This window comes from Eretmochelys imbricata, chromosome 6 (genome assembly GCF_965152235.1).
Source record: "Eretmochelys imbricata isolate rEreImb1 chromosome 6, rEreImb1.hap1, whole genome shotgun sequence".
In the NCBI taxonomy this organism is placed as follows: domain Eukaryota; kingdom Metazoa; phylum Chordata; order Testudines; family Cheloniidae; genus Eretmochelys; species Eretmochelys imbricata.
Genome location: NC_135577.1, coordinates 2384394 through 2412368, shown reverse-complemented (window position 1 = coordinate 2412368; position 27975 = coordinate 2384394). Strand labels below are relative to the sequence as shown.

Here is a 27975-nt window from a genome sequence, read left to right as displayed (position 1 = left end):
CTGGGAACCTCTGTATGCAAGGGAACAGATACATTGGTCGATAGGTAGATAGATAAGTTTGTTTATGGGAATAGATGAAAACATCTTACAATGGTAGCTAGATTTCAAGAGGACACAGCTTGACTGATTTACAGCGGGGTCATGGAGATCAGAATCCAGCCCTGACCCCATCGACGTGAGTCGATAAATAACCCTGCCCTGAATCCTGTGCTCCGAGCCGGCTCTTGCATCCCTCAGTCACAAGTTTCATTGTTTTTCATTTTCAACAAGTGGGAGAAAAATTGATTCTCATATTTTGCGGGTTTTTTAAAATATTTTCTCCTCCCCTGATACAGTGTGTGTGTAGAGGGGACAATTTCGGGGTGATTTCCCTTCATTTCCCCACTGAGTTGAAAACAATAGAAAGGGGTGAGGGAGGTTAGAAACCCCCAAATCCCAATCCACCTGTTTTCTGTTCATTCTCACCCCAGGTCCACCTGCCATTGGCCAATCGCACTAGGCCAGGAGGGGTCACCGCAACAGCTCCCCCAAAGTCCTGCTCGGGGCTCCCTGCCCCCAACCCCTGGAAGATAAGGGGACCCCCAGGGATCGAGCCAGAGAACCAGCCCTATCCACTGGGGTAGTAACAATATGGCCATGGCTGTCCCCTGGTTCTGGGGAAATGTGGGGAGTTGGGGGGCCAGTGGGAAGGCGACCACAGCGAGCAGGGTCCTGTAGGAATGGGGAGAAGGTGGTGAGTGCAGGGGAGGGGGGCTCTGAGTTCAGAGATGGTCCCATCCCAACCACCGCCCTGTCCCCTCTCCCCCCGTAGAGGGCTGAGATGGAGGCAAACAGAAAAACAGTAAAAGCCACCAGGACGGAATATGAACAATTTGTGCAGAAGCAGGTGAGCGCAGAGGGGCTGTGGGTCGGGGATAAGGGGCACCGGCAGAGCTGGGGGGAGCAGGGCTGGGATAGCAGGGGGCTGCGGGTGGGGGCTGAAGGGGCTGCAGGTGTGTGAGGTGGCAGCGCCCCTTCTGGCTGGGTAACGCTCATGCCCGTCCCGAATGGCCGATCTCTCCCCGCTCCCGGCAGGACCGTGACCACCAGAGCACGAGCAGCTGCCTGAGTGTGAAGCCCCTGGAGATGCAGCAACGCCTGGAGGGGAAACGACAGGAGCTGCTGGAGCGCTGCTGGGGGAAGCTGCGGGGCGAGGATCCCCAGAAACAGGCTGCCCTGGAGGAGCTGAAGCAGGGGCTGGACGAGCAGACGACCCAGTTCCTGTTAACCTACGAGCAGTGCTTTCAAGTGAAGAAGGCCGAGTGGTTGGGCCTGGCCGTGGGGTGGGGCAGGGGACGTCCTGGCCGTGGGGAGCGCGGGGATCAGGGCGGGCGAGGGTGCGGGTGTAGCTGTGGCTGTGATGGCGATGGAGGAAGCAGTGGCCATTGGGGTTGGGGTGGGGGGCTTTGGCCAGATTGGGGGGGCTGAGGGCAGGTGTCTGGGGGCTGGGTTTGGACGGAAGACAGCCCAGAATATGACAGGCACCAGCCCCCCAGGGCAGGGGGACGAGTGGGAGAGCGGGGCAGGATGTTCTGATCAGCAGACCCTGCTGCGGGAGGGGGACGGGGGGACATAGTGGAAAGGAACCATCACACCCCACCCTGAGACTGTCCCAGCCCTCAGCACTGGGAACCTCTGTATGCAAGGGGATAGATAGGTTGGTCGATAGGTAGATAGATAAGTTTGTTTATGGGAATAGATGAAAACATCTTACAACTGGTAGCTAGATTTCAAGAGGACACAGGTTGTCTGATTTACAGCGGGATCATGGAGATCAGAATCCAGCCCTGACCCCATCGACGTGAGTCGATAAATAGCCCTGCCCTGAATCCTGTGCTCCGAGCCGGCTCTTGCATCCCTCAGTCACAAGTTTCATTGTTTTTCATTTTCAACAAGTGGGAGAAAAATTGATTCTCATATTTTGCGGGTTTTTTAAAATATTTTCTCTTCCCCTGATACAGTGTGTGTGTAGAGGGGACAATTTCGGGGTGATTTCCCTTCATTTCCCCACTGAGTTGAAAACAATAGAAAGGGGTGAGGGAGATTAGAAACCCCCCAAATCCCAATCCACCTGTTTTCTGTTCATTCTCACCCCAGGTCCACCTGCCATTGGCTAATCGCACTAGCCCAGGAGGGGTCACCGCAACAGCTCCCCCAAAGTCCTAATCGGGGCTTCCTGCCCCCAACCCCTGGGAGATAAGGGGACCCCCCGGGATCCAGCCGGAGAACCATCCCTATCCACTGGGGCAGTGACAATGTGGCCATGGCTGTCCCCTGGCTCTGGGGAAATGTGGGGAGTTGGGGGGCCAGTGGGAAGGCGACCACAGCGAGCAGGGTCCTGTAGGAATGGGGAGAAGGTGGTGAGTGCGGGGGAGGGGGGCTCTGAGTTCAGAGATGGTCCCATCCCAACCACCGCCCTGTCCCCTCTCCCCCCACAGATGGCTGTGATGGAGGCAAACAGCAGAGCAGTAAAAGCCGTCAGGGAGGAACATGAACAATTTATGCAGAAGCAGGTGAGCGCAGAGGGGCTGTGGGTCGGGGATAAGGGGCACCGTCAGAGCTGGGGGGAGCAGGGCTGGGCTAGCAGGGGGCTGCGGGTGGGGGCTGAAGGGGCTGCAGGTGTGTGAGGTGGTGGCGCCCCCCTGTGGCTGGGTAACGCTCGTGCCCGTCCCGAATGGCCGATCTCTCCCCGCTCCCGGCAGGACCGTGACCACCAGAGCAGGAGCAGCTGCCTGAGTGTGAAGCCCCTGGAGATGCGGCATCGCCTGGAGGGGAAACGCCAGGAGCTGCTGGAGAGCTGCTGGGGGAAGCTGCGGGGCGAGGATCCCGAGAAACAGGCTGCCCTGGAGGAGCTGAAGCAGGGGCTGGACGAGCAGACGACCCCATTCCTGTCAACCTACAGGGAGCGCTTTAAAGTGAAGAAGGCCGAGTGGTTGGGCCTGGCCGTGGGGTGGGGCAGGGGACGTCCTGGCCGTGGGGAGCGCGGGGATCAGGGCGGGCGAGGGTGCGGGTGTAGCTGTGGCTGTGATGGCGATGGAGGAAGCAGTGCCCATTGGGGTTGGGGTGGGGGGCTTTGGCCGGATCAGGGGGGCTGTGGGCAGGTGTCTGGGGGCTGGGTTTGGACGGAAGAGAGCCCAGAATATGACAGGCACCAGCCCCCCAGCGCAGGGGGACGAGTGGGAGAGCGGGGCAGGATGTTCTGATCAGCAGACCCTGCTGCGGGAGGGGGACGGGGCATAGTGGGAAGGAACCATCACACCCCACCCTGAGACTGTCCCAGCCCTCAGCACTGGGAACCTCTGTATGCAAGGGAACAGATACATTGGTCGATAGGTAGATAGATAAGTTTGTTTATGGGAATAGATGAAAACATCTTACAATGGTAGCTAGATTTCAAGAGGACACAGCTTGACTGATTTACAGCGGGGTCATGGAGATCAGAATCCAGCCCTGACCCCATCGACGTGAGTCGATAAATAACCCTGCCCTGAATCCTGTGCTCCGAGCCGGCTCTTGCATCCCTCAGTCACAAGTTTCATTGTTTTTCATTTTCAACAAGTGGGAGAAAAATTGATTCTCATATTTTGCGGGTTTTTTAAAATATTTTCTCCTCCCCTGATGCAGGGTGTGTGTAGAGGGGACTATTTCGGGGTGATTTCCCCTCATTTCCCCACTGAGTTGAAAACAATAGAAAGGGGTGAGGGAGGTTAGAAACCCCCCAAATCCAAATCCACCTGTTTTCTGTTCATTCTCACCCCAGGTCCACCTGCCATTGGCCAATCGCACTAGCCCAGGAGGGGTCACCGCAACAGGTCCCCCAAATGTCCTGATTGGGGCTCCCTGCCCCCAATCCCTGGGTCATAAGGGGACCCCCAAGGGATCCAGCCAGAGAACCAGCCCTATCCACTGGGGTAGTGACAATGTGGCCATGGCTGTCCCCTGGTTCTGGGGAAATGTGGGGAGTTGGGGGGCCAGTGGGAAGGCGACCACAGCGAGCAGGGTCCTGTAGCAATGGGGAGAAGGTGGTGAGTGTGGGGGAGGGGGGCTCTGAGTTCAGAGATGGTCCCATCCCAACCACCACCCTGTCCCCTCTCCCCCCGCAGATGGCTGTGATGGAGGCAAACAGCAGAGCAGTAAAAGCCGTCAGGGAGGAACATGAACAATTTATGCAGAAGCAGGTGAGCGCAGAGGGGCTGTGAGTCGGGGATAAGGGGCACCGTCAGAGCTGTGGGGAGCAGGGCTGGGATAGCAGGGGGCTGCGGGTGGGGGCTGAAGAGGCTGCAGGTGTGTGAGGTGGTGGTGCCCCCTGTGGCTGGGTAACGCTCGTGCCCGTCCCGAATGGCCGATCTCTCCCCGCTCCGGGCAGGACCGTGACCACGAGAGAAGGAGCAGCTGCCTGAATGTGGAGCCTGCAGAGATGCAGCAACGCCTGGAGGGGAAACGCCAGGAGCTGCTGGAGCGCTGCCGGGGGGAGCTGTGGGGCGAGGATCCCCAGAAACAGGCTGCCCTGGAGGAGCTGAAGCAGGGGCTGGACGAGCAGACGACCCCATTCCTGTCATCCTACAGGGAGCGCTTTAAAGTGAAGAAGGCCGAGTGGTTGGGCCTGGCCGTGGGGTGGGGCAGGGGACGTCCTGGCCGTGGGGAGCGCGGGGATCAGGGCGGGCGAGGGTGCGGGTGTAGCTGTGGCTGTGATGACGATGGAGGAAGCAGTGGCCATTGGGGTTGGGGTGGGGGGGTTTGGCCAGATCGGGGGGGCTGTGGGCAGGTGTCTGGGGGCTGGGTTTGGACGAAAGACAGCCCAGAATATGACAGGCACCAGCCCCCCAGGGCAGGGGGACGAGTGGGAGAGCGGGGCAGGATGTTCTGATCAGGAGACCCTGCTGCGGGGGCGGGGTGGGGCATAGTGGGAAGGAACCATCACACCCCACCCTGAGACTGTCCCAGCCCTCAGCACTGGGAACCTCTGTATGCAAGGGGATGGATGGATAGGGGAGGATGAGGATAGATAGATGAAAACATCTTACAACTATTAGCTAGATTTCAAGAGGATGCAGCTTCACTGATTTACAGCGGGGTCATGGAGATCAGAATCCAGCCCTGACCCCATCGACGTGAGTCGATAAATAACCCTGCCCTGAATCCTGTGCTCCGAGCCGGCTCTTGCATCCCTCAGTCACAAGTTTCATTGTTTTTCATTTTCAACAAGTGGGAGAAAAATTGATTCTCATATTTTGCGGGATTTTTAAAATACTTTCTCTTCCCCTGATACAGTGTGTGTGTAGAGGGGACTATTTCAGGGTGATTTCCCCTCATTTCCCCACTGATTTGAAAACAATACAAAGGTTGTGAGGGAGGTTAGAAACCCCCCAAATCCAAATCCACCTGTTTTCTGTTCCTTCTCACCCCAGGTCCACCTGCCATTGGCCAATCGCACTAGGCCAGGAGGGGTCACCGCAACAGGTCCCCCAAATGTCCTGATCGGGGCTCCCTGCCCCCAACCCCTGGGACATAAGGGGACCCCCAAGGGATCCAGCCGGAGAACCAGCTGTATCCACTGGGGTAGTGACAATGTGGCCATGGCTGTCCCCTGGCTCTAGGGAAATGTGGGGAGTTGGGGGGCCAGTGGGAAGGCGACCACAGCGAGCAGGGTCCTGTAGGAATGGGGAGAAGGTGGTGAGTGTCGGGGAGGGGGGCTCTGAGTTCAGAGATGGTCCCATCCCAACCACCACCCTGTCCCCTCTCCCCCCACAGGGGGCTGTGATGGAGGCAAACAGCAGAGCAGTAGAAGCCGCCAGGCAGGAATATGAACAATTTGTGCAGAAGCAGGTGAGCGCAGAGGGGCTGTGGGTCGGGGATAAGGGGCACCGGCAGAGCTGGGGGGAGCAGGGCTGGGCTAGCAGGGGTCTGCGGGTGGGGGCTGGGGGGGCTGCAGGTGTGTGAGGCGGCGGCGCCCCCTGTGGCTGGGTAACGCTCGTGCCCGTCCCGAATGGCCGATCTCTCCCCGCTCCCGGCAGGACCGTGACCACCAGAGCAGGAGCAGCTGCCTGAATGTGGAGCCTGCAGAGATGCAGCAACGCCTGGAGGAGAAACGCCGGGAGCTGCTGGAGCGCTGCCGGGGGGAGCTATGGGGCGAGGATCCCCAGAAACAGGCTGCCCTGGAGGAGCTGAAGCAGGGGCTGGACGAGCAGACGACCCAGTTCCTGTCAACCTACAGGGAGCGCTTTAAAGTGAAGAAGGCCGAGTGGTTGGGCCTGGCCGTGGGGTGGGGCAGGGGACGTCCTGGCCGTGGGGAGCGCGGGGATCAGGGCGGGCGAGGGTGCGGGTGTAGCTGTGGCTGTGATGACGATGGAGGAAGCAGTGGCCAATGGGGTTGGGGTGGGGGGCTTTGGCCGGATCGGGGGGGCTGTGGGCAGGTGTCTGGGGGCTGGGTTTGGACGGAAGACAGCCCAGAATATGACAGGCAACAGCCCCCCAGGGCAGGGGGACGAGTGGGAGAGCGGGGCAGGATGTTCTGATCAGGAGACCCTGCTGCGGGAGGGGGATGGGGGGACATAGTGGAAAGGAACCATCACACCCCACCCTGAGACTGTCCCAGCCCTCAGCACTGGGAACCTCTGTATGCAAGGGGATGGATGGATAGGGGAGGATGAGGATAGATAGATGAAAACATCTTACAACTATTAGCTAGATTTCAAGAGGACGCAGCTTGACTGATTTACAGAGGGGTCACGGAGATCAGAATCCAGCCCTGACCCCATCGACGTGAGTCGATAAATAACCCTGCCCTGAATCCTGTGCTCCGAGCCGGCTCTTGCATCCCTCAGTCACAAGTTTCATTGTTTTTCATTTTCAACAAGTGGGAGAAAAATTGATTCTCATATTTTGCGGGATTTTTAAAATACTTTCTCTTCCCCTGATACAGTGTGTGTGTAGAGGGGACTATTTCGGGGTGATTTCCCCTCATTTCCCCACTGAGTTGAAAACAATAGAAAGGGGTGAGGGAGGTTAGAAACCCCCCAAATCCAAATCCACCTGTTTTCTGTTCATTCTCACCCCAGGTCCACCTGCCATTGGCCAATCGCACTAGCCCAGGAGGGGTCACCGCAACAGGTCCCCCAAATGTCCTGATTGGGGCTCCCTGCCCCCAATCCCTGGGTCATAAGGGGACCCCCAAGGGATCCAGCCGGAGAACCAGCCCTCTCCACTGGGGTAGTGACAATGTGGCCATGGATGTCCGCTGGCTCTGGGGAAATGTGGGGAGTTGGGGGGCCAGTGGGAAGGCGACCACAGCGAGCAGGGTCCTGTAGCAATGGGGAGAAGGTGGTGAGTGTGGGGGAGGGGGGCTCTGAGTTCAGAGATGGTCCCATCCCAACCACCACCCTGTCCCCTCTCCCCCCACAGGGGGCTGTGATGGAGGCAAACAGCAGAGCAGTAGAAGCCGCCAGGCAGGAATATGAACAATTTATGCAGAAGCAGGTGAGCGCAGAGGGGCTGTGGGTCGGGGATAAGGGGCACCGTCAGAGCTGTGGGGAGCAGGGCTGGGATAGCAGGGGGCTGCGGGTGGGGGCTGAAGAGGCTGCAGGTGTGTGAGGTGGTGGTGCCCCCTGTGGCTGGGTAACGCTCGTGCCCGTCCCGAATGGCCGATCTCTCCCCGCTCCGGGCAGGACCGTGACCACGAGAGAAGGAGCAGCTGCCTGAGGGTGAAGCCCCAGGAGATGCAGCAACGCCTGGAGGGGAAACGACAGGAGCTGCTGGAGCGCTGCCGGGGGGAGCTGTGGGGCGAGGATCCCCAGAAACAGGCTGCCCTGGAGGAGCTGAAGCAGGGGCTGGACGAGCAGATGACCCCGTTCCTGTCATCCTACAGGGAGCGCTTTAAAGTGAAGAAGGCCGAGTGGTTGGGCCTGGCCGTGGGGTGGGGCAGGGGACGTCCTGGCCGTGGGGAGCGCGGGGATCAGGGCGGGCGAGGGTGCGGGTGTAGCTGTGGCTGTGATGGCGATGGAGGAAGCAGTGGCCAATGGGGTTGGGGTGGGGGGCTTTGGCCGGATCGGGGGGGCTGTGGGCAGGTGTCTGGGGGCTGGGTTTGGACGGAAGACAGCCCAGAATATGACAGGCACCAGCCCCCCAGGGCAGGGGGACGAGTGGGAGAGCGGGGCAGGATGTTCTGATCAGCAGACCCTGCTGCGGGGGTGGGGGGGGCATAGTGGGAAGGAACCATCACACCCCACCCTGAGACTGTCCCAGCCCTCAGCACTGGGAACCTCTGTATGCAAGGGGATGGATGGATAGGGGAGGATGAGGATAGATAGATGAAAACATCTTACAACTATTAGCTAGATTTCAAGAGGATGCAGCTTCACTGATTTACAGCGGGGTCATGGAGATCAGAATCCAGCCCTGACCCCATCGACGTGAGTCGATAAATAACCCTGCCCTGAATCCTGTGCTCCGAGCCGGCTCTTGCATCCCTCAGTCACAAGTTTCATTGTTTTTCATTTTCAACAAGTGGGAGAAAAATTGATTCTCATATTTTGCGGGATTTTTAAAATATTTTCTCTTCCCCTGATACAGTGTGTGTGTAGAGGGGACTATTTCAGGGTGATTTCCCCTCATTTCCCCACTGAGTTGAAAACAATAGAAAGGGCTGAGGGAGGTTAGAAACCCCCCAAATCCAAATCCACCTGTTTTCTGTTCATTCTCACCCCAGGTCCACCTGCCATTGGCTAATCGCACTAGGCCAGGAGGGGTCACCGCAACAGGTCCCCCAAATGTCCTGATCGGGGCTCCCTGCCCCCAACCCCTGGGACATAAGGGGACCCCCAAGGGATCCAGCCGGAGAACCAGCCCTGTCTACTGGGGTAGTGACAATGTGGCCATGGCTTTTCCCTGTTCTGGGGAAATGTGGGGAGTTGGGGGGCCAGTGGGAAGGCGACCACAGCGAGCAGAGTCCTGTAGGAATGGGGAGAAGGTGGTGAGTGTCGGGGAGGGGGGCTCTGAGTTCAGAGATGGTCCCATCCCAACCACCGCCCTGTCCCCTCTCCCCCCACAGGGGGCTGTGATGGAGGCAAACAGCAGAGCAGTAGAAGCCGCCAGGCAGGAATATGAACAATTTGTGCAGAAGCAGGTGAGCGCAGAGGGGCTGTGGGTCGGGGATAAGGGGCACCGGCAGAGCTGGGGGGAGCAGGGCTGGGCTAGCAGGGGTCTGCGGGTGGGGGCTGGGGGGGCTGCAGGTGTGTGAGGTGGTGACGCCCCCTGTGGCTGGGTAACGCTCGTGCCCGTCCCGAATGGCCGATCTCTCCCCGCTCCGGGCAGGACCGTGACCACCAGAGCAGGAGCAGCTGCCTGAGTGTGAAGCCCCTGGAGATGCGGCAACGCCTGGAGGAGAAACGCCAGGAGCTGCTGGAGCGCTGCTGTGGGGAGCTATGGGGCGAGGATCCCCAGAAACAGGCTGCCATGGAGGAGCTGAAGCAGGGGCTGGACGAGCAGACGACCCCATTCCTGTCAACCTACAGGGAGCGCTTTAAAGTGAAGAAGGCCGAGTGGTTGGGCCTGGCCGTGGGGTGGGGCAGGGGACGTCCTGGCCGTGGGGAGCGCGGGGATCAGGGCGGGCGAGGGTGCGGGTGTAGCTGTGGCTGTGATGGCGATGGAGGAAGCAGTGGCCAATGGGGTTGGGGTGGGGGGCTTTGGCCAGATCGGGGGGGCTGTGGGCAGGTGGCTGGGGGCTGAGTTTGGACGGAAGAGAGCCCAGAATATGACAGGCACCAGCCCCCCAGGGCAGGGGGACGAGTGGGAGAGCGGGGCAGGATGTTCTGATCAGCAGACCCTGCTGCGGGGGCGGGGGGGGCATAGTGGGAAGGAACCATCACACCCCACCCTGAGACTGTCCCAGCCCTCAGCACTGGGAACCCCTGTATGCAAGGAGATAGATAGGTTGGTCGATAGGTAGATAGATAGGTTTGTTTATGGGAATAGATGAAAACATCTTACAATGGTAGCTAGATTTCAAGAGGACGCAGCTTGACTGATTTACAGCGGGGTCACGGAGATCAGAATCCAGCCCTGACCCCATCGACGTGAGTCGATAAATAACCCTGCCCTGAATCCTGTGCTCTGAGCCGGCTCTTGCATCCCTCAGTCACAAGTTTCATTGTTTTTCATTTTCAACAAGTGGGAGAAAAATTGATTCTCATATTTTGCGGGTTTTTTAAAATATTTTCTCCTCCCCTGATACAGTGTGTGTGTAGAGGGGACTATTTCGGGGTGATTTCCCCTCATTTCCCCACTGAGTTGAAAACAATACAAAGGTTGTGAAGGAGGTTAGAAACCCCCCAAATCCCAATCCACCTGTTTTCTGTTCCTTCTCACCCCAGGTCCACCTGCCATTGGCCAATCGCACTAGGCCAGGAGGGGTCACCGCAACAGGTCCCGCAAATGTCCTGATCGGGGCTCCCTGCCCCCAACCCCTGGGACATAAGGGGACCCCCAAGGGATCCAGCCGGAGAACCACCCCTATCCACTGGGGCAGTGACAATGTGGCCATGGCTGTCCCCTGGCTCTAGGGAAATGTGGGGAGTTGGGGGGCCAGTGGGAAGGCGACCACAGCGAGCAGGGTCCTGTAGGAATGGGGAGAAGGTGGTGAGTGTCGGGGAGGGGGGCTCTGAGTTCAGAGATGGTCCCATCCCAACCACCGCCCTGTCCCCTCTCCCCCCACAGGGGGCTGTAATGGAGGCAAACAGAAAAGCAGTAGAAGCCGCCAGGCAGGAATATGAACAATTTGTGCAGAAGCAGGTGAGCGCAGAGGGGCTGTGGGTCGGGGATAAGGGGCACCGTCAGAGCTGGGGGGAGCAGGGCTGGGATAGCAGGGGTCTGCGGGTGGGGGCTGGGGGGGCTGCAGGTGTGTGAGGTGGTGACGCCCCCTGTGGCTGGGTAACGCTCGTGCCCGTCCCGAATGGCCGATCTCTCCCCGCTCCCGGCAGGACCGTGACCACCAGAGCAGGAGCAGCTGCCTGAGTGTGAAGCCCCTGGAGATGCAGCAACGCCTGTTGGGGAAATGCCGGGAGCTGCTGGAGCGCTGCTGGGGGAAGCTGCGGGGCGAGGATCCCGAGAAACAGGCTGCCCTGGAGGAGCTGAAGCAGGGGCTGGACGAGCAGACGATCCCATTCCTGTCAACCTACAGGGAGCGCTTTAAAGTGAAGAAGGCCGAGTGGTTGGGCCTGGCCGTGGGGTGGGGCAGGGGACGTCCTGGCCGTGGGGAGCGCGGGGATCAGGGCGGGCGAGGGTGCTGGTGTAGCTGTGCCTGTGATGGCGATGGAGGAAGCAGTGGCCAATGGGGTTGGGGTTTGGGGCTTTGGCCGGATGTGGGGGACTGTGGGCAGGTGTCTGGGGGCTGGGTTTGGACGGAAGACAGCCCAGAATATGACAGGCAACAGCCCCCCAGGGCAGGGGGACGAGTGGGAGAGCGGGGCAGGATGTTCTGATCAGGAGACCCTGCTGCGGGGCGGGGGACGGAGGGACATATTCGAAAGGAACCATCACACCCCACCCTGAGATTGTCCCAGCTCTCGGCACTGGGAACCTCTGTATGCAAGGGGATGGATAGATAGATAGATAGATGATAGGGGTGCATGAGAATAGATAGATAGATAGGTGTGTTTATGGGAATAGATGAAAACATCTTACAACTAGTAGCTAGATTTGAAGAGGACACAGCTTGACTGATTTACAGCGGGGTCATGGAGATCAGAATCCAGCCCTGACCCCATCGATGTGAGTCGATAAATAACCCGGCCCCGGATCCTGTGCTCCGAGCCGGCCCCTGCATCCCTCAGTCTCAAGTTTCGTTAGTTTTCATTCCCAACCAGTGGGAGGAAAACCTATTTTCACATTTTGTGTTTGTTTTAAAGATTTCCTCCTCCCCTGATACAGTGCATGTGTCGCGGGGACAATTTTGGGGCGTTACCCCTCATTTCCCCACTGATTTGAAAACAATCCAAAGGGTTTTGGGAGGTTAGAAACCCCCAAATCCCAATCCACCTGTTTTCTGTTCATTCTCACCCCAGGTGCACCTGCCATTGGCCAATCGCACTAGCCCAGGAGGGGTCACCACAACAGGTCCCCCAAATGTCCTGATCAGGGCTCCCTGCCCCCAACCCCTGGGACATAAGGGGACCCCCAAGGGATCCAGCTGGAGAACCAGCCCTATCCACTGGGGCAGTGACAATGTGGCCATGGCTGTCCCCTGGCTCTGGGGAAATGTGGGGAGTTGGGGGGCCAGGGGGAAGGCGACCACAGCGAGCAGGGTCCTGTAGGAATGGGGAGAAGGTGGTGAGTGTGGGGAAGGGGGGCTCTGAGTTCAGAGATGGTCCCATCCCAACCACCACCCTGTGCTCTCTCCCCCTGCAGAGGGCTGTGATGGAGGCAAACAGCAGAGCAGTAGAATCCACAAGGTCGGAATATGAACAATTTGTGCAGAAGCAGGTGAGCGCAGAGGGGCTGTGGGTCGGGGATAAGAGGCACCGGCTGAGCTGGGGGGAGAGGGAGGGGTAGCAGACTGGACTGAGGGTCGGCAGTGAGGGGTCTGCAGGTGTGTGAGGTGGCGGCGCCCCCTGTGGCTGGGTAACACTCGTGCCCGTCCCAAATGGCCGACCTTTCCTCCCTCCCGGCAGGACCGTGACCACCAGAGCACGAGCAGCTGCCTGAATGTGGAGCCTGCAGAGATGGAGGAATGCCTGGAGGAGAAACGCCAGGAGCTGCTGGAGCGCTGCCGGAGGGAGCTGCTGGTCGAGGATCCCCAGAAACAGGCTGCCCTGGAGGAGCTGAAGCAGGGGCTGGACGAGCAGACGACCCCGTTCCTGTCAACCTACAGGGAGCGCTTTCAAGTGAAGAAGGCCGAGTGGTTGGGCCTGGCCGTGGGGTGGGGCAGGGGACGTCCTGGCCGTGGGGAGCGCGGGGATCAGGGCGGGCGAGGGTGCGGGTGTAGCTGTGGCTGTGATGGCGATGGAGGAAGCAGTGGCCATTGGGGTTGGGGTGGGGGGGTTTGGCCGGATCGGGGGGGCTGAGGGCAGGTGTCTGGGGGCTGGGTTTGGACGGAAGACAGCCCAGAATATGACAGGCACCAGCCCCCCAGGGCAGGGGGACGAGTGGGAGAGCGGGGCAGGATGTTCTGATCAGCAGACCCTGCTGCGGGGGCGGGGGGGGCATAGTGGGAAGGAACCATCACACCCCACCCTGAGACTGTCCCAGCCCTCAGCACTGGGAACCTCTGTATGCAAGGAGATAGATAGGTTGGTCGATAGGTAGATAGATAAGTTTGTTATGGGAATAGATGAAAACATCTTACAATGGTAGCTAGATTTCAAGAGGACACAGGTTGTCTGATTTACAGCAGGGTCATGGAGATCAGAATCCAGCCCTGACCCCATCGACGTGAGTCGATAAATAACCCTGCCCTGAATCCTGTGCTCCGAGCCGGCTCTTGCATCCCTCAGTCACAAGTTTCATTGTTTTTCATTTTCAACAAGTGGGAGAAAAATTGATTCTCATACTTTGCGGGTTTTTTAAAATATTTTCTCTTCCGCTGATACAGTGTGTGTGTAGAGGGGACAATTTCGGGGTGATTTCCCCTCATTTCCCCACTGAGTTGAAAACAATAGAAAGGGGTGAGGGAGGTTAGAAACCCCCCAAATCCCAATCCACCTGTTTTCTGTTCATTCTCACCCCAGGTCCACCTGCCATTGGCCAATCGCACTAGGCCAGGAGGGGTCACCGCAACAGGTCCCCCAAATGTCCTGATGGGGGCTCCCTGCCCCCAAGCCCTGGGACATAAGGGGACCCCCAGGGATCCAGCCGGAGAACCAGCCCTATCCACTGGGGCAGTGACAATGTGGTCATGGCTGTCCCCTGGCTCTGGGGAAATGTGGGGAGTTGGGGGGCCAGTGGGAAGGCGACCACAGCGAGCAGAGTCCTGTAGGAATGGGGAGAAGGTGGTGAGTGTCGGGGAGGGGGGCTCTGAGTTCAGAGATGGTCCCATCCCAACCACCGCCCTGTCCCCTCTCCCCCCACAGGGGGCTGTGATGGAGGCAAACAGCAGAGCAGTAGAAGCTGCCAGGCAGGAATATGAACAATTTGTGCAGGAGCAGGTGAGCGCAGTGGGGCTGTGGGTCGGGGATAAGGGGCACCGGCTGAGCTGGGGGGAGCCGGGATGGGATAGCAGGGGGCTGTGGGTCGGGGTGGAGGGGGCTGTGGGTGTGTGAGGCAGCGGCACCCAATGCGGCTGGATAACGCCAGTGCCCGTTCCGAATGGCCGATCTCTCCCCGCTCCGGGCAGGACCATGACCACCAGAGCAGGAGCCGCTGCCTGAGTGTGAAGCCCCTGGAGATGCGGCATCGCCTGGAGGGGAAACGCTGGGACCTGCAGGAGCGCTGCCGGGGGGAGCTGTGGGGCGAGGATCCCCAGAAACAGGCTGCCCTGGAGGAGCTGAAGCAGGGGCTAGACGAGCAGACGACCCAGTTCCTGTCAACCTACAGGCAGCGCTTTAAAAAGAAGTCCATATTGAAGGCCGTGTACATCGTGGGGGGTGGCCTGGCTGTTGCGGGCGCAGCTGCCGGGGTGGGCATTGGCGTGGGCGTGGCTGCTGGTGCGCTGGCTGTGGGGGAAGTAGTGGCCATCGCGGTCGGGGCGGGGGGCGGTGGCCTGATTGCGGGAGGTTTGGGGGCCTGGTTAGAACAGAAGTTCGGCCGGAACAAGACAGGCAGCAACACTGCAGGGCAGCAGGACGAGGGCGGGGCAGGGAGCTCAGATCAGGTAGCCCTGCTGCCACCGGGGGGGTCCTAGTGGGAAGGAGCCATCACACCCCACCCTGAGCAAGACTCTGTCCCAGCCATCAGCACTGGGAACCTCTGTATGCAAGGAGATAGATAGATAGATAGATAGATAGATAGATAGATGGGGTTTATGGGGATAGATAGATAGATAGATAGATAGATAGATAGATAGAGGGGGTGTATGGGGATACATAGATAGAGTTATGGAATCAGACAGAAAGAACTTACACCAGGTAGCCAGATATCAAAAGGACACAGAGATCGATTGATTTACAGCGGGGTCACGGAGATCAGAATCCTGCCCTGACCCCATCAATGTCAGTCGATAAATAACCCTGCCCTGAATCCCGTGCTCTGAGCTGGCCCCTCCATCCCTCAGTCACAAGTTTCATTGGTTTTTATTTTCAACATGTGTGAGTAAAACTGATTCTCATATTTTGCATTTGGTGGTTGCTGGTTTTTTTTAACGTTTTCTCCTCCCCTGAAGAACTGTGTGTGTCGAGGGGACAATTTTGGAGGGGGTTTCCCTCATTTCCCCACTTATTTGAAAAATGATACAAAGGGAGGAGGGAAGTTAGAAAACCCCCAAGTCCCCTTCTAACATTTTTCAGTTTATTCTCCCAATGAAAGCTACATTTTCCCAGCAAAAAGGCACATCAAAAACAACGGTTTTCCCACAAACAAAAACATGTTTTGTGATGAAAACTCATTTTTTGGTGACAAAAAGACTCAGGTGAAATATTTCCATCAGCTGGGAGGAGGGAGGATCGCAGCATCTGTGTGTTCATGTGGGGAAGAAAGGGGGAGTTTGAATTCATGTGAACTGACCCATGTTATCGTCCAAGTGAGGACAGGACAATTGTGCGTGTAATTCACATAGCTGGGGTCTGAACGTCTGCACACGGCTTGTCAAACGGGTCACTCACACACCTTTTCCCCGAGCAGAGATCAGGCCGGAGGGTTAAAGGAAGAGAAACAGGACTCTCCTAGCAATGGTGAGCCCCATTCCCTGCCTGCCCCCCTGAGCCAGCCAGTCCCCTGGCCTGTAGCCAGCACCCCCTAGAGGGGAAAGGCCCCATGTCCCTGTCAAACTGTCCTACAGTGGCTCAAAGAGTACCAACCTCAGGGCAGACTGGTGAGTATCAGGGCACAAACCCCCAAATGGCGACGAGTCCTCGACTTAGATTTCACCGACCCAGTATCAAGTGTAAACTCGTCAGGCTCTTTAACAGCCTTAACATGGAGTCCCAGACAGTCCCTCGGGCACCCCGATCTATCTGGTCACCCAGGTGAGCCTGCCTTTGTGACAGATGGTCCCTTACACCAAAGATCACAGCAAAATTCAGGTTACTCCCGTCCTAAAGGACCCGTCACCTACCCCAGGTCAATTGCACCGTAGATCTCACACCACAGACAACACTTTTAGCCAATCCTATAATAAACTGTCTCAAGATTTATTAAATAAGAGAGTTAGCTACAAAGTTAAAGCAGGTAATCATAGATACATACAAATGAGTTACAAAGTTTCAGGAAGATGTGGGCAGGAAGGTAGGGGCCTGGTTTGGACGGAAGGTGGTCCAGAATGCAAAAGGTACCAATGCCCCAGGGCAGGGTGTTCGGATCAGGAGCCCCGGGCTGCAGGGGACACATAATCGGGAGGAAGCATCACACATGCACACCCTGAGCAAGGGTCTGCCCCAGCCCTGAACACTGGGAAATTCTGTATGCAAAGGGGTAGATTAGAGAGGGGTGGTGGTGTATGGGGATAGATAGATAGATAGATAGATAGATAGATAGATAGATAGATAGATAGATAGATAGATGGGATTTATGGGATCAGATAGAAAGAACTTACAACATGTAGCTAGATTTCAAAACCAACCAGAGACAGGAGTAGAACCCAGAAGCCAAGATTCTCAGTCCCCCCTACCCCCCACTCCTCTAACTAACATACAAGACCCCACTCCCCTTCCAGAGCTAGGGAGAGAACTCAGGAGTCCTGGCTCTCAGCTGTCCCCTCCTCCCCTGCCCTGCTCTATCTCACTAGAGCATATTCCTTCCCTTCCATCCTCATTGATAAAGAGAATAGCTACCCAAGTTGTCCATGAGATGTCAGTGGGCTCTGAGAATAGACCTTACCTCAACTTTCCCTTTTACTGCAGCCATCTGTCCTTCTCCATGCCTGGGGATATTTCCAGACCCTAGAAAGAAATACATGTGAAAGTCTCTTAGGCTCATATCAATGGAAGATAGTAGCCTATCAATCTAGACCATAGACTTTGTCTCATGAACCCCGTCGAGAACTCCAGACTACCTGGAGTCCTACCTTAGCTCCTGCTGAAATGATAGAGGAGGAACCAAGCTTGTAGCTGGAGCTGCTGAAATTGAGTTCAAGGTGTGAAGTGGGGTTTGTGGTTGAGTTGACCTGGCATCATGGAGCTACATGGATTAGCAGGAGCACTTCCCTCCCCCCTCCCCCCGTTCAGAGCAATCGTTTCCATTTAGGTCCATGCAGCCACAAACATGTTCTGTTCTTGCAAGGGGTCCAAACACATGGGAACTAGACCCTTCCTGCATCTGAAATTTAGCACAGCTTTCCCTCTGTCCCTCTCCATCCAGCCCCGAGGAGAACCTGCCTCAGATCCTGTGCTCACTGCAGGACAACCATAAATACTGTACTTCTTAAGCATTGCCCTGCAGGGCAAGTCTACAGACCCATCCTGTACTTTCGAAATCTGCTTTCTCTGAGGACACCACAGCTGCATCTTTCTCTAAGGATCTGGCACCTCCTGGACTCTCTGGATCATTCTTTGCAGGTAAAGCCATTCCTGGATTTTCTGGTCCATTCTTCAGTGGCAATGTGGCAGAATTTTGTGTCACTGGTCCCTTCCCTAAGGGCAACATGGCTTATGGCTTCTCACGTTCTTCTGGCTTCTCTGGATCATTCTTCTCTGAGGACGTGGCATCTTCTGAGTTCCATGAATCAATATCTCCTGAGGATGGGTGACTGTCTCTGGATTCCCTAGGTCATTCTCCTCATGCGGTAGAGCGGTTTCTGGATTCTCTAGATCATTCTTCTCTAGGGATATGACACCTCCTGGATTCTCTAGCGCATTCTTCCCTGAGGTTACAGCAACTTGTGGATTTTCTGTTCCTATCTTCTCAGAGAACATGCCACCTTCTGGATTCTCTGCATCATTCGTCTGAGTTACGTACCCTGCAAAAGGAGAACAAATAGACCCTCTCCTCATCACCTGACAGAATTTGTTGCAATTCCAGACACTTCCTTGGGTGAGAGAGAACGGGGATGTGGCTCTGTTCAGCCCTTAGCCACTTTCCTGAGGCTGCGGGCTGCTGCCCTGCATTTTAGTTAGCTCAGTAGTGATGGAAAACACTAAAAATAGACAAAGAAATCCTGTGGTGTAAGGATTGTGAAGGTGTTACTTTGCAGAGTGTGGGGGAGGCAGAGGCATGGGACTGTGACACAAAAATTTGGGGGGTGGGATTTGGTGCTAAATCCTCAGGTTTCAAGGAATGTTACAGACATGCTGTTTAGAAAGCGAGAGAAGTCACTGTGATTATCCTGGTGACATGGTCTCCTCAAGACCTCACGGAGAGACAAAAGAAAAAGCCAAATTAGAACCCAGAAGTCCTGACGCCCAGCCCCCTCTGCTCTAGCCATCAGTCCAACCCGTCACCAATACGCAGCCACATGGCAATATCTCCTGGCTACAGGTTATGTCTCTTTTACGCAATCCTGCGGTGATGTTATGAGTGCGATATCATATCTCCTTGAAAGGTGAGACAGGGCCAGAAAGAGTTAATTAACTCACAGACTGACATGACTCATGGCCGAACTTTAAAGACTTGTTAGGAGGATGTGTAAATGAATAGAGCTTGGAAATGCAAGCCGGCATTGTTAGAGAGAGAAGGGGAGCTGTTTGCTCAGGGCTTGTGATGTAAGCAAACAAGTCTTGTCTATTACTATGGGTTTGATTCAAAGAGTGAAACAGTGTTATTGTCTATGTCTCTTTGAAGGTTGGGGTAACCTCTATCTGAACTGTTTAATGGATAAATCACCCTGTGCTAATTGCCATGATGTTTTGGAGAAGAAAAGTTAAGCCTACTGTTTTCTCAGGCCGAAAGTCTGCTGGAAATGTATTAAGACCCTGGGACACGATCCTTCTTCATCTCAGATCTGCTTTGGATTTCAAGAAGGGGAAACCCTAAGCCACAAGAATTGAGTCACTGACTGGAATCACCCTGAATATGGACATTGGACCATAACCTATGGACTATTTCTAAAAGAACTTTTGGCCACTACAAACTCACCATCTCTGCTCTGTATCTGGACCTCAAGAAATAGACCTCAAGTCTGTACGTATATTGATCTTTTAACCAACTCTCTCTTTTTTTATAAATTTTAGTTCAGTTAATAAGAATTGGCTAGAAGCATGCATTTTGGGTAAGATCTAAGTTATCATTTGACCTGAGTCTGGGGCTTGGTCCTTTGGGATCGGGAAAACCGTTTCTCTTTTACTGGGGCATTGGTGTTCATAACCAGTCATCCCCATAAAGAGGGGCACTGGTGGTAATACCGGGAAACTGGAGTGTCTAAGGAAATAGCTTGTGTGACTTATGGTTAGCCAGTGGGGTGAAACCAAAGTCCTCTCTGTTTGGATGGTTTGGCGTGCCTTAATAATAAATGACACCTAGACTTGGGCTGTGACTGCCCTCCTCTAAGCAATTGGTCCTGAATTGATACTCTCAGTTGTGTCCCGCCAAAGGCAGCATCGTTACACCTGCTAAAACTGAAATGACTCAGAAAGCCCCAACTCACGGCGTGCCGGGGACTGTAAATCTGATGGAAACTCTGGGAAGAGGCTCTGCAGACACTCCAGGAACTGCTCACAGCCGCGCTCCCCCTTCCTCTGGATCTTTATCAGCTGCCTTCGGATCCTCTCCCTGGACTCTAAAAGCGTCTCCAAGGCCTCCTACTCCTCCTCGGTGACTATCCCCAGCGAGGCCACTTCGTCCAAGACGGGCTCGGGGGTTGTTAGAAGGAGGGCGATGAGTCGCTCCTGTCTCTGGAGGACCATTTCAAAGGCCAATGGGCCTTGGTCCCCGGGGCTGAGCAAGGGATTTGCAGAGAAACAACTTCAGATTGTTTGTAACTCCCCAAAAACCACACTCAACTCATCCACTGCAGCACAACGCCCCCTAGCCCCGCACGGGGGCAATGGGGCCAGCCCTGACTGCCAGGGGAGAGCATCCCCTACTGAGCCCCTTCCCCAATTCCTGCAGCACTGCGCCCCCTAGAATCGCATGGGGGTATTGGGGCCAGCAGTCACTGCCAGGGGAGAGCGCCCCCTACTGAGCACCTGCAGCACTCCCTGCAGCATAGCGCCCCCTAGCACCACACGGGGGCAATGGGGCCAGCCCTGTCTGCCAGGGGAGAGCGTCCCCTACTGAGCCCCCTGACACACACACTCCCTGCAGCACAGCGCCCCCTAGGGCATCAGGGCGAGCCCTGACTGCCAGGGGAGAGCGCCCTTTACTGAGCACCTACACCGCTCCCTGATTTTAACACTGAGAAGGCGGAAAATCACGTGAGAAAGGCTGCAGCCGTGGAGAAAGGAACAGCAGAAGGAAGGAGAGAATGGACATGAAGAGGAAAGATAGCAACGGCACGACCGTCAGGTAAGCGATACTGGCAGTAAAATGACTGGACCCAGTTACGGTGTCTGTACACCAGTGCAGGGAGCCTGGGTTACAAACTGGAGGAGGAAAAATTACTGGTGCAGGAAGTGAAACCAGATATTGTAGGGATAAGAGAACCACGATAGACTCGTAAACATGACCGGCGTGCGGGTATTGAAGGGCATGTGCTGTTCAGGAAAGATGGAACTAAAGACCAAGATGGTGGAGTAACATTGTAGATTAACGATATAGACTGTAAAGAAATGAGAAGTCAGAGAATGGATAAAACAGAGTCTGTGTGGGTCCAAATCACTTTGAGGAACAAAGCTACCAGAGTCTCCCCTGGGTTAGTGCTGGGGTCTGCTACAGACCCCCAGGATCTGATTTGAATATGGATAGAGACCTCTTTGATGTTTTCCATAAAATAAACACTCCTGGGAGTTGTGTGATTTTGGGAGACTTTAACTTCCCAGATATAGATTGGAGGACAAGTGCTAGTAGGGCCCAGGCAATCCTGGATGTGATAGATGATAGATTTCTTCACCAAATAGTCGCTGAGCCAACAAGAGGGGATGCCATTTGAGATTTGGTTTTGGTGAGGAGTGAGGAAACTCAGAGAAGATGTTCGAGGGCTTTCCCTCAACCCTCCCACTTCCCTGGTTCTTGTCACGCAGACAGCAAGCAGCAAAAGACCAGAAGTCCGAAGCGCAGACAATGCGATGTTTAGTGGGGTTAGTTTCCAAGCAAACATATTCTGAAGCCCTTACACCAGTCGGGCTTATCTCTATACACCGATAGAGTCTGTTCCCCTGTGATCCCTTCCCATCTCTGACGCCGCAGAGCCTTGCCTGTGTCCCTGTTCCCTATTCCCTGTTCCTGTTCCCCACCCCCTTAGCAAACATGATTCTAATTTCCCTTTCCCCCACTTCCTGTTTGACCCCAGTTTATATAGTAATATCCTCAGCGATACCTTATCCAATCATTTTACAGAAATTTAACTAACCAATCCTAACATATTGTAACATAATTCTCTAGCTAATTATATCCACTACCCTAATTAACTCACCCCTAGCGAAATTAATTATACATCAGACAGAAATAATTAGAGAACCAGACAGATTAACAATAGAAAAGTGGGGGCCATAAAGATAAAACAATACAGAAATGCGGGTTTCACAACCACAACCATTGATAAGTGATTTCTTGCCTGACAGGATACTATCAAACTAAGTTTTCTTTAAAAAGAAAAGGAGGACTTGTGGCACCTTAGAGACTAACAAATTTATTTGAGCTTAAGCCTTCGTGAGCTACAGCTCACGTCATCGGATGCATTCAGTGGAAAATACAGTGGGGAGATTTATATACACAGAGAACATGAAACAATGGGTGTTACCATACACACTGTAAGGAGAGTGATCAGGTAAGGTGAGCTATTACCAGCAGGAGAGCGGGGGCGGGTGGGGACCTTTTGTAGTGATAATCAAGGTGGACCATTTCCAGCAGTTGACAAGAATGTCTGAGGAACAGTGGGGCGGGGCGGGGGGGGGGGAATAAACACGGGGAAATAGTTTTACTTTGTGCAATGACCCATCCACTCCCAGCTTTTATTCAAGTCTAAGTTAATTGTATCCAGTTTGCAAATTAATTCCAACTCAGCAGTCTCTCGGAGTCTGTTTTTGAAGTTTTTTTGTTGAAGAATTGCCACTTTTAGGTCTGTAATCGAGTGACCAGAGAGATGGAAGTGTTCTCCGACTGGTTTTTGAATGCTATAATTCTTGATGTCTGATTTGTGTCCATTTATTCTTTTACGTAGAGACTGTCCGGTTTGGCCAATGTACAAGGCAGAGGGGCATTGCTGGCACATGATGGCATAGATCACATTGGTAGATGTGCAAGTGAACGAGCCTCTGATAGTGTGGCTGATGTGATTAGGCCCTTTGATGGTGTCCCCTGAATAGATATGTGGACACAGTTGGCAACGGGCTTTGTTGCAAGGATAAGTTCCTGGGTTAGTGGTTCTGTTGTGTGGTGTGTGGTTCCTGGTGAGTATTTGCTTCAGGCTGGGGGGCTGTCTGTAAGCAAGGACTGGCCTGTCTCCCAAGGTCTGTGAGAGTGATGGGTCGTCCTTCAGGATAGGTTGTAGATCCTTGATGATGCATTGGAGAGGTTTTAGTTGGGGGCTGAAGGTGACGGCGAGTGGCGTTCTGTTATTTTCTTTGTTAGGCCTGTCCTGTAGTAGGTGACTTCTGGGAACTCTTCTGGCTCTGTCCATCTGTTTCTTCACTTCAGCAGGTGGGTATTGTAGTTGTAAGAATGCTTGATAGAGATCTTGTAGGTGTTTGTCTCTGTCTGAGGGGTTGGAGCAAATGCGGTTGTATCGCAGAGCTTGGCTGTAGACGATGGATCGTGTGTTGTGGTCAGGGTGAAAGCTGGAGGCATGTAGGTAGGAATAGCGGTCAGTAGGTTTCCGGTACAGGGTGGTGTTTATGTGACCATCGCATATGAGCACCGTAGTGTCCAGGAAGTGGATCTCTTGTGTGGACTGGTCCAGGCTGAGGTTGATGGTGGGATGGAAATTGTTGAAATCATGGTGGAATTCCTCAAGGGCTTCTTTTCCCTGGGTCCAGATGATGAAGATGTCATCAATGTAGCGCAAGTAGAGTAGGGGCATTAGGGGACGAGAGCTGAGGAAGCGTTGTTCTAAGTCAGCCATAAAAATGTTGGTGTACTGTGGGGCCATGCGGGTACCCATAGCAGTGCCGCTGATTTGAAGGTATACATTGTCCCCAAATGTGAAATAGCTATGGGTGAGGACAAAGTCACAAAGTTCAGCCACCAGGTTTGCTGTGACATTATCAGGGATACTGTTCCTGAAGATCTGATTGTACGGGACAACCTTGGTTTGAGTGATCATGAGCTAATTCAGTGTAGCCTAAATAGAAGGATAAAATACATCTACAACTTGATTTCCAAAGGGCAAACATTAACAAAATAAAGGGAATTAGTTAGGGAAATGGACTGAACCAAAGAACTCAAGGATCTGAATGTGGAGGAGGCTTGGAATTTAAATCGAAGTTGCAGAAGCTCTCTGAAACCTGCATCCCAAGCAATGGGAAAAATTCCTAGGGAAGGGTTGCAGACCAAACTGGATGAGACAGCTTCTCAAACAGGTTATTACAAGAAAGCAGAAAGTCTACAAGGAATGGAAGAGGGGATGGTTCAGCAAGGAAATAGTTTAATGGGACTAAATCGGGGCCCCCCAGATAATCTGAAGCCAAGAATATTAAAGGAACTGGCACATGAAATTGCAAGTCAATAGCAAGGATTTTCAATGAATCTGTAAACTGAGAGGTTGTCCCCTATGACTGGGGGATTGCTAATGTATTAGTACCGATTTTTAACAAAGGGAAAAAAAGTGATCCAGGAAATTAGAGGCCCATTAGTTTGACCTCAATTGTATGCAAGGTCATGGAACAAATTTTGAAAGAGAGTAATTAATGAGATAAATGTAAATGGTAATTGGGATAAAATACAACATGGTTTTACAAAAGGCAGGTGATGCCAGACCAACCTTATCTCTTTCTTTGAGATGATAACTGATATCTTAGACAAAGGAAATGTGGTAGACCTAACCTACCTGGCTGTCAGTAAGGCATTTCTTATAGATCCACATGGGAAATTATTAGTTAAATTGGAGAAGATGGGGATTAATTTGAGAATTGAATGGTAGACAAGGAGCTGGTTAAAGGGGAGACTACAACAGGTCATACTGAATTCTTTCCCAGGTGTATGGCTGGTGGGTCTTGCCCACATGCTCAGGGTTAAACTGATCATCATATTTGGGGTCAGGAAGGAATTTTCCCCCAGGTCAGATTGGCAGAGACCGGGGGTGGGGGGTTGCCTTCCCCTGCAGCTTGGGGTCCGGGTCATTTGCAGGTTTTAACTAGTTTAAATGGTGGGTTCTCTGTAACTTGAAGTCTTTAAATCATGATCTGAGGATTCCAGTAACTCAGCCAGAGGTTCGGGGTCTGTTACAGGCGTGGGTGGGTCTGTGCCCCACAATGTGCAGGAGGTCAGACTAGATGATCATGATGGTCCCTTCAGGCCTTAACGTCTATGAGCACAGAACCCCATAGCTCCACCCCGGGACCAGCACTGATGTCCAGGGGAGAGCACCCCGTACTGAGCCACCCGCCTGCTCGCCGCAGCACAGCGCCCCCTAGTGCTGCCCTGGGGCATTGGGATCAGCACTGACTGGAAACAGACAGCGCCCCCTACTGAGCCCCCTGCAGCACAGCTCACCCCCCAAGAGGGTAACCCAGGGGGAGGGGGAAGGGAGTCCAATGCTAGGAGCAGGCTTGGTTGGCTCCTTTGTCTTGCCCCTCCCTGTCCTCCCTTCACCTCCCTTCCCTCCTCTGGCCACTGTCGGCCTGCTCCCCCATGGGCCGAACCCTCCCCTCTCCCTCCAGGCAGGGTGGGGTCCCCTGGATGGCCCCCTCCAGTGTGGCTGTCTTGGTGGAGCAGCCAAACGCCCATTCCTGGTCCCAGAGTTGGGGGAGCCGGGGGAATTCTCTGCCCCGGGCTATACAGGGGGGCAGAGCAAGTGCGCTCGTGCCCTGATCTCTGGGGTCTGTTCAGGCCCGGCACGATGGGCCCCCAATCTCAGTTGGGGGGTCTGTGAAAAGCCTGGCACAATGCAGGTCCTGATCTCAGTCGGGGTCTGTGCAGTGCCCGGCACGATGGGCCCCCAATCTCAGCTGGGGATCTGTGAAAGGCCTGGCACAAAGCGGGTCCTGATCTCAGTCGGGGTCTGTGCAGTTCCCGGCACGATGGGCCCCCAATCTCAGCTGGGGGTCTGTGAAAGGCCTGGCAGAAAGCGGGTCCTGATCTCAGTCGGGGTCTGTGCAGTGCCCGGCACGATGGGCCCCCAATCTCAGCTGGGGCTCTGTGAAAGGCCTGGCACAAAGCGGGTCCTGATCTCAGTCGGGGTCTGTGCAGTGCCCGGCACGATGGGCCCCCAATCTCAGCTGGGGGTCTGTGAAAGGCCTGGCACAAAGCGGGTCCTGATCTCAGTCGGGATCTGTGCAGTGCCCGGCACAATGGGGTCCCAATCTTAGCAGTACCCTAATACAAATAGCTAATAACAATATCGAATTCAAGCATCCTCATTGGGCTGCAGAGTTAACGCCAATTTAACTGTAGGGGCGAATCCTCCCACTGCCTCTCCCACAGCAGCTCCATTCACACCCCCTCTGACATGACTAGCCAAAGAACAGTGATAATTAAGTCTCCGATTTAGTCACGGGTATTTTTCACAAAAGTCATGGACAGGTCACAGGCAAGAAACAAAAATTCACAACCCGTGACCTGTCCATGACTTATACTAAAAATACCTGTGATTAAATCTTGGGAGGGGGGCCCACTGGCGGGGCACGGGGCGGGGTGCAGTGCTGGGGGGGTGCCCAGGGTCAGTGGCACCAGCTGTTGGGGGCTGCAAACCCCTCCCACTTCCCTGGTCCTTCTCACATGAACAGAGAGCAACAATACCCGAAGTCCAAAGGTGCAAACAGTTCAACGTTTATTGGGGTGAACTTCCAGCAAGCTTAAATTCAAGTTCCTTTTTCCTTATTTTCAAATCCCAACTTACTTCCTGTTTGCCCCTAATTTATATAATAATATTCTCAGCTATACCTTAACCAATCATTTTATTGAAATCTATCTAACCAATCCTAACATATTGTAACATAATTCTCTAATCAGTTATATCCCACTACCCTAATTAACTTACGCCTAGCAAAATTAATTATACAGCAGACAGAAACAATTAGAGAACCAGACAGATTAACAACAGAAAAGTGGGGGCCATAAAGATAAAACATACAGAAATGAGGACAGGTTTCAGAGGGGTAGCCATGTTCGTCTGTATCAGCAAAAAGAACAAGGAATCCTTGTGGCACCTTAGAGACTAACGAATGTATTTGGGCATATGTATTCATGGGCTAAACCCACTTCATCAGATGCATGCAGTGGAAAATACAGTAGGAAGATATATATAGATAGATAGATTAGATACAGAGAACATGAAAAAATGGGGGTTGCCATACCAATTCTAACAAGAGTAATCAATTAAGGTGGGCTATTATCAGCAGGAGAAAAAAAACTTTTGTAGTGATAATCAGGGTGGCCCATTTCCAACAATTGACAAGAAGGTGTGAGTAACAGTAGGGGAAAATTAGCACAGGGAAATAGTTTTCAGTTTGTGTAATGACCCAGCCACTCCCAGTCTTTATTCAAGCCTCATTTAGTGGTGTCCAGTTTGCAAATTAATTCCAGTTCTGCAGTTTCTCGTTGGAGTCTATTTCAGGCCTAAAAGTTGCAAATCTTCAACAAAAAAAACTTCAAAAATAGAAAAACATTAGCTTAAGAACAGGGCCTCAGATTGTCACAGTGAGAGAAGGCCCTTACACCGGCAGACAGTGATTTTGGTTCTTTATTTTATACCTCTTAAAGTATAGCTAAATGATAAACATATACCTAAATTCTTAATGTATAGGCCTTTACAGACAGGCCTGAATATCTACATCCTAACAGCTGTAAGGGCTAGAGAATTAATTTGTGAAAGGAAGTCTGAGAACCTGTGGAATCCAATTATTCCACACCGGCCTCAAAGACACATCAGCCAGGCTGAGTGTTGGACAGCAAGGGAGTGCTGTTGTGTTTAAGGCTTGGGGAGGGATTCCAGGACTCCTGGGTTCACCTCCCAGCTCCCTGTGTGACCGTGGGCAAGTCACTGAATCACTCTGTGCCTCAGTTTCCTCTCCCCACTCTGGGTCTGTCTTATCTATTTAGACTGTGAGCTATGAGGGCTGGGAGCTGGCTCCTACAGAGATCAGGGCCCACATTGTGTGTGCGCTGATCTTAGTGACCCCGGGGCAAATCTGGAGTGACCCCACTGATGTCGGCTGATCTCAGCGACCCCAACAAACGGTTCTGTTCTTGGCCTCGGCGGTTGTGGAATTTGCCCTTAACGCTCCACGTGCAATCCCCGAGCTGTTAGTCAGAAATCCTGCATTCTCGGGCCTCGCCGTGCCCCCTCCCCGCATCATGGGTGGGTGCACTTTCCAGGGAAACCGAGGCGCGACTCGGAAATGCGTCGCTCTCCCCTCACCCGCTGGCCCTCACTCATGCTGAGCTGGCTCATTACAGTGTCTTGGCAGGTAAATGATTGGCTGGTTTGGCTGTATTGACAGCTTTCCATGCCCCCCAGCTGCGCATGTATACGCAAATACACGCACGCAGACCCAGGTGAAATGAAAGAAATATACAGCCCATGAACAAGTTTTGCCTTGAACTGCCTTCTTCAGTCCTTACTCATTGCTTAACAATGTGCATGGGGCCTCTGCCAATCTGTAGGGC

General features: G+C 54.1%; 1 protein-coding gene across 1 annotated transcript in view; it reads left to right on the top strand.

The window, feature by feature from the left end:
• LOC144265901 (uncharacterized) overlaps positions 1 to 14869 on the top strand; it is a 35179-nt gene extending 20310 nt beyond the window's left edge. Inside the window, exons 18-35 of the mRNA XM_077818959.1 lie at positions 812 to 886; positions 1075 to 1287; positions 2478 to 2552; positions 2742 to 2954; positions 4143 to 4217; positions 4406 to 4618; positions 5791 to 5865; positions 6054 to 6266; positions 7441 to 7515; positions 7704 to 7916; positions 9086 to 9160; positions 9349 to 9561; positions 10750 to 10824; positions 11013 to 11225; positions 12439 to 12513; positions 12702 to 12914; positions 14100 to 14174; positions 14363 to 14869. Of these exons, the coding sequence (XP_077675085.1) occupies positions 812 to 886; positions 1075 to 1287; positions 2478 to 2552; positions 2742 to 2954; positions 4143 to 4217; positions 4406 to 4618; positions 5791 to 5865; positions 6054 to 6266; positions 7441 to 7515; positions 7704 to 7916; positions 9086 to 9160; positions 9349 to 9561; positions 10750 to 10824; positions 11013 to 11225; positions 12439 to 12513; positions 12702 to 12914; positions 14100 to 14174; positions 14363 to 14869 (2886 nt within the window). The remainder of the gene's footprint in view (positions 1 to 811; positions 887 to 1074; positions 1288 to 2477; positions 2553 to 2741; positions 2955 to 4142; positions 4218 to 4405; positions 4619 to 5790; positions 5866 to 6053; positions 6267 to 7440; positions 7516 to 7703; positions 7917 to 9085; positions 9161 to 9348; positions 9562 to 10749; positions 10825 to 11012; positions 11226 to 12438; positions 12514 to 12701; positions 12915 to 14099; positions 14175 to 14362) is intronic.
• The last annotated feature ends 13106 nt before the right edge of the window (positions 14870 to 27975 follow it).